An 11,132-nucleotide genomic window follows, 5' to 3' on the forward strand; every position below is an offset into this window, starting at 1 on the left:
AACAACAAAACGCCAAACAGCTGTATTTACCAGCGATACAATTAAAAATCCAGAAAATATGCCCCGACATTTATTAGGATGCAATCACAAAAGCTAAAATGAAATTGGACACAACATATGATAAAGATTAATGTTTATTTGATGGTTCCCACCAGGAGAGGCAATACATGAGAACAAAACATGTAGGGTGCCTCCCATTTTTATTTAGACATGAAAGAAAAATGGGGGAAACTTTGACTGTTTCTGAAAATGCCAGTTGCCTGGCAGAGACAGTGGGCTTGCCAGCTGTCTCTGCGGGATCATTGATGTCTGTAGGGAACATTTAAATTGTTACATATCATAATGAACTCACCCTGCTTCTAAGATAGTCAGCCAAGTTTTTGCGTGTAAAGTTTGCAGCTGCACTGGGAGACAGTTCATACCCTAAAAATAAATAAAAATGAACGAGATCTTAGTAGGTCTGAAAATATGTTATTTTAATGAGGATCATGTCACTTTTCTCACAAAGAAAAAAAGAAAAGGATCAATTTACTCTGAGTATATTTTCTTCTAAAAGATAAACGTGTTATTCAATACCCATCCATTACATACAGTGCCTTGAAAAAGTATTCATACCCCTTGAAATGTTCCACATTTTGTCATGTTACAGCCAAAAACCTAAATGTATTTTTTTGGGATTTTATGTGATAGACCAACACAAAGTGGCACATAATTGTGAAGTGGAAGGAAAATTAGAAATGGTTTTCAAAATGTTTTCACAAATAATTATGTGAAAAGTGTGGTGCATTTGTATTCAGTCCCCCTGAGCCGATACTTTGTAGAGCCACCTTTTGCTGCAATTACAGCTGCAAGTCTTTTTGGGGATGTCTCTACCAGCTTTGTACATCTAGAGAGTGACATTTTTGCCCATTCTTCTTTGGAAAATAGCTCAAGTTTTGTCAGATTGGATTGAGAGTCTATGAATAGAAATTTTCAAGTCTTTCCACAGATTCTCAATTGGATTTAGGTCTGCACTTTGACTGGGCCATTCCAACACATGAATATGCTTTCATCTAAACCATTCCATTGTAGCTCTGGCTGTAGGTTGTTATCCTGCTGGAAGATGAACCTCCGTCCTTGTCTCAAGTCTTTTACAGACTTTAACATGTTTTCCTCTAAGATTGCCCTGTATTTGGCTCCATCCATCTTCCCATCAACTCTGACCAGCTTCCCTGTCCTCGATTAAGAAAAGCATCCCCACAACATGATGCTGCCACCACCATGTTTCACGGTGGGGATGGTGTATTCAGGGTGATGTGCAGTGTTAGTTTTCCGCCACACATAGTGTTTTACTTTTAGGCCAACAAGTTCAAATTTGCTCTCATCTGACCAGAACACCTTCTACCACATGTTTGTTGTGTCCCCCACATGGCTTCTCACAAAAAACTGCATACAGGACTTCTTATGGCTTTCTTTCAACAATGGCTTTCTTCTTGCCACTCTTCCATAAAGGCCAGATTTGTGGAGTGCACGACTAATAGTTGTCTTGTAGACAGATTCTCCCACCTGAGCTGTGGATTTTTGCATCTCCTCCAGAGTTACCATGGGGCTCTTGGCTGCTTCTCTGATTAATGCTCTCCTTGCTTGGCCTGTCAGTTTAGGTGGACGGCCATATCTTGGTAGGTTTGCAGTTGTGCCATACTCTTTCCATTTTCGGATGATGGATTGAACAGTGCTCCCTGAGATGTTCAAAGCTGAGGATATTTTTTATAACCTAACCCTGCTTTTAAACTTCTCCACAACTTTATCCCTGACCTGTGTGGTTCTTTCCTTGGCCTTTATGATGCTGTTTGTTCTCTAAGGTTCTCTAACAAACCTCTGAGGGCTTCACAGAACAGCTGTATTTATACTGAAATTAAATTACACACAGGGGGACTATTTATTAATTAGGTGACTTCTGAAGGCTATTGGTTTCAATAAAATTTTAGTTAGGGGTATCAAAGTAAAGGGGCTGAGTACAAATGCATGCCACACTTTTTAGATATTTATTTGTAAAAAAATTTGAAAATCATTTGGTCTATCACATAAAATACTAATAAAATACATTTACGTTTTTGGTTATAACATGACATTTGGAACATTTCAACGGATATGAATACTTTTTCAAGGCACTGTAAGGACAACTTGCTGTTCTAAGGCATGTTTGCAACAAAGGCATTTCAATGAGCACTTGCACTAAGAGAAACATGTAGACTCTCTGCTCTGTCCTCCTGCAGAAAATGCTACTTATTTGGCGGTCTCAGATTTTTTTGCGTCACTTACTCCAAACAAGCATTACTGCAGGTGAAATCAGAAAGTCAGACCTTCTAAACGGGCATATGTAACTTTATGTACTTCTACCAAGTCAGTGATAGAAAAAAAAAAAAGCCACTGGTATTAAAGCCAGGCTTCTAGCGGAAGTCAACAACGGCAGCTTTAGTTTGGGTTTCCTTTTAATTGCATAAGCTAACCAGTGTTGCATGTGCCTGTGCATTTAAAAGAGAAGTATTGGACTGGGAAAAAAATAATCATACTTACCTAGATAACTGCAGCACTGATGTTGGTTGCAGTTGTCCCTTGCCGCCTCCAAGCCTCCAAGACCGAGAACTGAGTGATCAAACACTGCTGATTGCCCAGCTCTCGGTTTTCAGCCTGCAGAGAGCTGGCAACTGTCAGTCGACGGCTCTCTGCCCTGCCCCTCCACCGCTCACTGGAGACTGAGCCAGCTCCCGGTCCAGAATTCTGGGTGGATCCTGACCATACAGTCGGGCTCTTTTCAGAGCCTGGATCAGGTCTGCGATAGCAGCCAACAGCTGGCTTTAGCCTGCTGTCAGCTGAAAATAGGTCCTAGGAGTGCAGAACTAACTGATCCATACGAGAAGTAGGGCCAAAAAAAGCTTTGTTACACTATGCATTTGAATGTATTAAAGTGAAGCATGCAGCAGTTTTTTCTTTTTTTTACAACAGATCTTAATGCAAGGCATTAGTGTGAACAGGCCCTATGCAATGCCCTATTATGCAATATTTTCCAGATTTATTTAGAGAATCAGGTGGTGAAATCATTAGTGTAAATTAACACACCTTACCTTTATACCTATCTGGAAGCATTCAAAAAAAGACCTACTTGTGCCGTGTTTTTGCAGTCCTCAAGAATCCTCCACAGGTCATGTTTTCAGTGTTCCCCTCACTGGATTAGAGGGAATAGTTGAACCCGTCAGGATTTTTGCTTCTGCTGGGATAAACTCCCCTAATTTCTTTGCTTCATTCTCATAGTCACCAGGACAAAGAAAGAGAGTGAATCTTGCCAGCAGTGACACAGATTGCACAAAAATTCTGGGGTCCTAACCCTTTCCTATCCAAAATGTAATAAAAAGCTTTCGCCAGAGACACACTTTAAGGAATTTTTTTTTAAAACTTGACCAATCAAGGGGAGTAGAGGGCTGTGAAACCTTGCTTCCACCACGTGAGGACCAGATTTGATAGAAGCTGAGATAATCATTAAGGTCAACCTAAAACAAATTTTTTTAAACCAAAAAACTACAATATAAATGATTCCTGACTCACCATTTCTCATTTTGTACAATTGCACATTCTTCTGAATGTACTCTGCAAACTGCACGGTATCTCCAGCCTCTCCCACACACAAAAGAAGAATCTTCTCACTCATCTTGAACATTTTGTCCACATCTGTAGTAAAAAGCACAGTGGCATATTTATAAAAAATATAAGCCTATTTTGCATTTTTTGCACACGTTTAACAATTTTAGGCCTGAAGATTGCATAAAACCCCCAAAACATTTATTTTCTGAAAGCAGAAACCCTAGAGAATGAAACAGTAGTAGTTCCAATTTTTTATGTCACACAATATTACCACAAAATTTTAGTTAAAAAAAAAAAAACACAACACAGTAAAAGTTAATTTTAGGGGGCACAAAAACACAATAAATTACCTAATTTTTTGGTAAAACACAAAAGCGAAGGTTGCACTGAGTAAATAGATACCCAAGATGTCAAACCTTAAATTTGCGTGCACCCGTGAAATGGTGACAAATTTCAGTACCCTATATTTTCTATAGGCGACGCTTTAAAAGCTCCCCTTGGGTCATCAGTTTAGCATAACAAAGGAGATCTGGTGCTAGAATTATTGCTCTAATTCTGGCGTACACAGGGATATGTAACATGTATAGCAATCAACGCTTTCAGGTGTAGGCTTCGTGCGTTTATGTTTGTACATTAGCCTATGGGGGGAAGGGGGGGGGGGTTATGTGCTTGGGTGTAACTTTACTTTTTTCCAATTTAAACAAAAAAAAAATATTTTTTTTAACTTCATTCTCCCTAATCACATAGGGGACAAAAAGTCCCCAATGTGGTGATTTTTTAGGTGACAGGTTCCCTTTATGAGACATGCAACTACAAGACCCTGCATGTCTTCCCTGTGCTCCACTGAATGTAATGCAATGCACATTGCACTGCATTACATTCTTTCCCAGCTTTGATGGTCGGGGAAACTGTCATTGGGGTCTGGCATGGCACTTTCAGGTCAGCAACAAGGAGAGGAGAGCGGACGTGTGTTCCCTCTATCCGGTGGCACCTGCTATGCTAGGCCTGCAGATGGGCAAGTGGAGCCCGTGATACATAGTGTGTGTGTGTGGGGGGGGCACACGTGAGGTGCATGGAGCATTCGGGTGGCATCTCAAGCGTCAGGACGCAATTTCTTGTCGCCTGGAGTTTGTGCAGCCCTGGATTATATATGCCTTTAATTGAACATATTGGTTAAGAAACACAAACACTAGGATGAAAGTGAAAATTCCAGTCTAAGATATAAAGGAATATGTTGATTAAGAGTATGAGAATAGGTGGTAATAAAAGTTTGGGGATTTTTGCTGAGAACGGATATGCAGAAAAGCAGGAAGCTGTGAGGAGCTGCAGATTCTTTCACTTTCACTTCCAGCAACTCACACCAACACCATGATGTGACAGATTTCTACAAGGACTCGCAGCTCTCAAACCAGCCCACACGCTCCAACATTCTCTTTGTTCACTACCTCCCATCTTAATACAGCTCCTCAATAAACACATTTTTAAACACTGTGCTTCTTTCAACTCTTCCCTGTGTTTCATTGTCAGGCTCTTACATCTGGCATAGGGGATAATGCAAATGCGTTATTTAAAGTTCAACTCCAGGAATTCTATTTTCTGCAAACTTAGATCTAGCTTTGCTCAATGTAAATATACATATGTGATATCCAGAGGGCCACTGAATGTCACTGTAGTAGTCTGCGATTCTAGGTGCTGCTCCACAGACTGCCCCTCTGTACAATGAACACGGGTGACTGGGACAGGGGGTGTTAGCTCGCTTGGCGCTGCCACCATTCATAGAATTATTTCATAGAAGTCATATTTTTTTTTTTCAATTAATACAAGGCGTTCTCTAATTGGATGAGGTGGGGACAGTGAATTCACCACCCCAATTTCTACCTCGTCCAATCACAAAATGTCTCCTATTTGTTGAAAAAAGGCATTCTATGAATAATGGAGGTGCTGAGTGAGTGACCCCACGTAGTCGGTGTGAGGAGAAGCTGCTTACATGGAATCTGGAAGATCATGGCTGTCACTCTTTCTAGCAAGGACTACTACAGTGATTTTCAGCATCTCCCAGAGGCCCTCCAAATATCAGATATACATACTTACATCAAGCCAACCTAGATTCTGGACCAATGCAAGTATGCAAAAAACATAATTCTCCGGAGTTCAGCTTTACCACAGAACTTTCACTTTGCTACTTGAGGCCTATATTTCCTTGGCTTCATGGCTAAGATTAGCCATAGAAAGATCGAAATTTTGATCCCTCTATGGGCAGGCTAGTTGTACTTAAGTTGATCAATTAATCAGTTCAATACAACCAGCCGGTTGTCTTTCTTTTTGTACAATTACTGTCCCCTGATATAGCAAGTAGAAGTAATCACATTCTGACAACAGGGAAATCTCCCGCTGTCAGAACACAATAGCGCAGTTGTTGGGATTCCCCCCCAATAACACTGAATGTGTTGATGGGTAAATCCAGCAATTTTCTTTCCCTCAACCCGTGGCTAAAGGATAGAAAGTTGCATAATGTATGGCCAACCTAAGCCTTGCCAACTTGCATCATTAAATTCAGTGAAAGAATGTCAAGAAACCGATGAAGGTGTTTACCGCTCAAGGAAAAAGCAGTTAGCTGGGTCCAGAAGCCAGGCCTTAGTAACAAAGGAAAACTAGTGTAAAAGAGGCACACAAAGTCAACTTATCTGTTTAATTTATCTCTATTTTTGTTAAGAAAATGATAAAAATTTCACGTGTTTACAGTGTAGCATGATTGTGTAATTGTCATTCAAGGTGTGACAGCGCTGAAAGCTGAAAAATGGCTTGGGCAGGAAGAGGGTGTAAGTGCCCGGTATTGAGGTGATTAAGCTTTGACAATAAAACCTGGAAGCTGACTGGTTTCAATGCAGAGCTGCACCAGATTTTGCACTTTCCAGTTTTAGTAAATCAAACGGTGTGTCCTAAATTTTCTTATGGGGCCCACAGTGCATGGATACCCAGTAAACACACAGCAGCGACACTAAACATTCTTATTCTTCAAAAATAATCCATACACATCCACTACTTAAAGTAGTTGTAAACCCTTATATATACCCAGTAAGGTGACTGGCCTCAGGTTATACACAGAGATGAAACAAATCCTACTACATACGTTGTATCTGTTTATCTGCAGCTGTCTTTCCCCTACAGCCATTCAAAGTGCAGAATTTACAAAGGATCTTTCAGCTCTGAAAAGCAGGGGGCGGAGAGTTGAAGTTACATCAGTGAGGAGAGCTCTGAGAGCTGATTAGAAGAAAGGGACACCACCTCCCCACAGCACTCTGGATTGAATCCCCAGTGCATGTCATTTCTAAAAATATGCGGTATAATAGCTTACTTCAAAGCGTCATGTGCTCATGTGACTGCCCACTGGTCTGCTGCCCTGGTCTGACATCAGCAGGGGTTTCCCAGCACCTCTCTCTGCAGTTATCAGGACAGGAGACTGGCGGACAGTCAGATGAACGCCGAACGGCGCTCTGAAGTAAGCTATTATACTGCATATTTTTAGAAATGACATGCACTACAGAGCTTACTGTTATATAACAGGGGGAACTATAGAAAAAAAAATGTTTCCTTAACAAACACTTTAAAGTCAAACTAGTGGCAGAACCTTTTTTTTGGGATAGAGTGTAGAGAGCTAAACACTTATTCAGTTTGCTCTTATTCGTCAAGTCACTAGGATGGACTCAAGTTGATGGCACATAAAGCAGAATTTTACCCATAACAACTTAATAAAAAAATAATGTTCTTTAGCAAGGAATATACATTCCACAAGAATAATTATGCTATCAAAATGAGTGTGTGCTGTAAATTGCCTCCAGCATTGCTACTGTTTGTTCTTGCTGAAGGCTGCCATTTTGCTGAAGCCCAGAGCCCCTGAACAGCAGTAAATCATAAACAGGATCTAAAGCCATTGATTTAACAGGTTTGGAAAAAATTTCTGGGATTGCCAACTGTCACATTTTCACCAAACCATCAAATGGCTGGTGTCAACTGACCACATTTGCAGCTCCATGGCAACTACAGATCAAAGGTTTAATTCTGCTAGAAGACTGTCAGGAGATCGGCCTCTACAAACTCAGCAGTGCCTAAAAATAGAGAGCAGCTGAGCATGTGCAGAGCAGGGTGAGACTGTGTATTAGTGAATTTTAAACAGTATAGACACTTATTTTTAATGTTTTACATAGCTAGACCTGCAAAAGGGGTCAGCCTGAAGTCATCTAGCAGGACTCAAAAGTGGAACTTCTGCTTATCTGTCTCCTCTCCCCCTCTGGTGCCACATTTGTCACCCTTTAGGGGAGAGGGAGGAACGGGGACCTGTTTTTGACAGGTATCGCTCCCCACTTCCAGGAGATGGGGCCCAGAAGTTCAGTCCTCTCCTCCTTCCTCCACCGCCGGACCAATTAGAAGGCGCAGTAGGGAACCAGCTGTGAAGCTGAAAGGCTTCACTACCTGGTTCTCTTACCAGTAATGGCGGCTGCTGCACCCAACTGAGGATCCTAAGATTGGCTACAGTGCCGACATTGTGGGCTACCTGGACAGGTAAGTGTCCTAATATTAAGAGTCAGCAGCTGCAGTATTTGTACCTGCTGACTTTTAATTTTTGTCTTGAGGGAGCTGGACCTCCTCTTTCAGTTCCACTTTATGAATAATATCAATTTTTATTGCTGTCTGTGCCCCCAATAGTGAGATTCCCCTCTCTATTTGTTTTGTTTACCAATATCATTGAAAGTGAAAGTAAGTGCCGGTTCACACTACCGCGACTTGGGATCCGACTTGTCAGACCTCAAGTCGCCCCAAGTCGCTTGACATCTGAAAGTCCATGTAAGTGAATGAGAGCCGTCTATATGTACGCTACTGAAGTCGCTCCGACTTCAGAAAAGGTCCCTGTACTACTTCAAGGCGACTTGTAGGCGACTTGTACCCATTGATTTCAATGGAAGTCGCCTACAAGTCGGATCATGGTCTATAGTGAAGCGACTTCACAGGAAGAGAAGATGTTTTTTTCAAGCAAACCCCTCCCTCCCCCAGAGCGGATTGTAGTTTGATTGGCCACTGGAAAGTCGCCTGTCTTGGAGGCGACTTGAAGTCGCCTTGTAAGTCGCCCCAAGTCGCGCTGAAGTCGCACTGAAGTCGCGCTGAAGTCGCCTTGCTAAGTCGCGCTGTAAGTCGTGTTGCCCCTGTGTGAACCAGCGCTTAGAGAAAATGCCAACCAGAAAAGTAATAGAGGGGAAACCTTCTATTAGGGGAACTAGTTCTGGTGACAAGCAGGAATTCCTAGAATTTGCAGGGATTTCCTCTCACTTCCTGTTTGGCTATGGGACAGGAAGTGAAGCGAAATCTCCCCAAATGGACACAGATGGCGAAAATAAACCTTACATGTGTTATAACCCCCCTTACTCTATCCTAAATGCAAATATAGTTTTGCCCATAACAAATTACTTTAAGGATCCAGACTTGAACAGGATTTTAGGTGTCACTCTAATTACACTAGAAGTTTTCTGCCCATTACAGAATCATTGGTCACAAGTACATAGTAAAACCATCACACAAAGTGCATGGCACAGTTTTATGTGTATATAAGCCCCAAGAACACATCATGTGGCATGGCGGGTCAGGATGGTGATCATGGCAGGCAGGTGCTGTGTGTGTGTGATGGCGGTGTGCACTCACCGTGCTTCATCTTGATGATACTGTTGGCACACACGGTATCGGCGGCCACCATCACGTAGTCCGACCCCTGAACCCCGATCAGATACTCCATGGCTGGACTGAGTTCTTCCTTTCTTGTAAATCAGCTCCCTGGGATCAGGACGTTACACAGCAATTCAGCTCAGGCCGGGATCCTGGCGCACTCCTCTGACGTCACGAGCAGCGCCGCTCGCAAGGGATGATGGGGATTGTAGTGGACAGCATGAATGACTTGCCTCTTTCCTCCGCAATGATTCTCTGTTTGAGGATTTTAGCTAAAATAATATCAAAAGTGTATTACTGCATTTGTTTTTGTGTAAAGCAAAAGAAGGGTTGAAAATAGTTTACTTGGGTTTAATCAGTCATTTTTTTAGTTCTAATTTGTCATCACGTGGTTGTGTACTTACATTGGGGGACATTTGCCAAGCAAATTATTGACAAATCAGATTGCCTCTTAAGCTGGCCATACATCGTACAATTTTCTTCAACTTCCTTTAGATTTACCTTCAACTATGTAATGCAAGGGGCTGCCTGATTGTATACAAACTGAAAGTGTTTAGGTCTGACCTTATATTATATGGTTTTGGTAAATCTAAAAGAAAATTGTATAAGAAATTGTATGATGTATGGCCAGCCTTAGGACTCGTTCATACTAGTGTGCCTCTCTGAATAGCAATCTGCATTCAAATCGCTGTTCAGAGAGCATTTGACAGGCATTCTATCACCTCGTTTATGGCCTACTTTAACCCCTTAAATCCTGAACTAGCGAGCATGTGGTTGCAGTGAATGTGCAGAGCGACCCCATTCACTTTAACAGGTCTCAGTCAGCCAAAAGTGACAGGGGGGGAATACCCCCCCGCACTTGAGGGTAGCGGTTGGGGGGGGGGGGGGGGGAGCAGCGCTAAATCACGAAGCCGGGGAGTTACCGCCCCCCTCCACCTCACATGTGATCAAGCACTAAATTAGCAAGCAACGTTTCTGTCATAGGTGCTTGGCTGGTGCTATTTTGTGCACTAGGCAAGACCAGCTACTTGCACCCCCCCCCCAAAAAAAACCAAAACTTCAGCATTTTAAAGGGGTTGTGAACCCCCGAGGGTTCTCCCCTTAATGCATTCTATGCATTAAGGGGAAAAACCTTCTATAATGCAACCCCCCCCCTCAGAGCCCCCTTTTACTTACCTGAGCCCGATCGTTCCAGGCTCAGGTAAGTAAAAGGGGGGCTCTGGGTGGGGGTGCATTATAGAAGGTTTTTCCCCTTAATGCATAGAATGCATTAAGGGGAGAACCCTCGGGGGTTCACAACCCCTTTAAAATGCTGAAGTTTTGTTTTTTTTTGGGGGGGGGGGGTGCAAGTAGCTGGTCTTGCCTAGTGCACAAAATAGCACCAGCCAATGGCTCCTGCTGCTATCAATCATTCAATAGATTGATAGCAGCAAGAGCCATTGGCTCCTGCTGCTGACAAATCCAGTGACACAGGAGCCGGGGGTGGGGAGGGGGAGTCTTGCTCTCTGTGTCAATGGATGCAGTAGCAGGACTAGGGAGTGCTCCCGCACGAGTGCCCCCATGGAAATCGGGTTTCCGTGGGGGCACTCAAGAAGAGGAGGAGCCAGGAGCACTGCTGAGGGACCCCAGAAGAGGAGGATCGGGCCACTCTGTGCAAAAACCCTTGCACAGAGGAGGTAAGTATAACATGTTTGTTATTAAAAAAAAAATAAATAAATTAACCTTTACAACCCCTTTAAGTAAAGCAACATGGTAGTTAAGGAGCAGGCGACTACCCCATCCTTAGCAACCGATGAGTCATC

General features: G+C 42.7%; 1 protein-coding gene across 1 annotated transcript in view; it reads right to left on the minus strand.

The window, feature by feature from the left end:
• Nucleotides 1-9,527, minus strand: part of PSMB2 (proteasome 20S subunit beta 2) — a 30,970-nt gene extending 21,443 nt beyond the window's left edge. The window contains exons 1-3 of the mRNA XM_073615593.1: nt 9,310-9,527; nt 3,583-3,705; nt 353-423 (exon numbers count right to left, since the gene is read on the minus strand). Of these exons, the coding sequence (XP_073471694.1) occupies nt 353-423; nt 3,583-3,705; nt 9,310-9,400 (285 nt within the window). The 5' untranslated portion in view covers nt 9,401-9,527. The remainder of the gene's footprint in view (nt 1-352; nt 424-3,582; nt 3,706-9,309) is intronic.
• Between the last annotated feature and the right edge of the window lie 1,605 nt (nt 9,528-11,132).

Source organism: Aquarana catesbeiana, linkage group LG02, assembly GCF_042186555.1.
Source record: "Aquarana catesbeiana isolate 2022-GZ linkage group LG02, ASM4218655v1, whole genome shotgun sequence".
In the NCBI taxonomy this organism is placed as follows: Eukaryota; Metazoa; Chordata; class Amphibia; order Anura; family Ranidae; genus Aquarana; species Aquarana catesbeiana.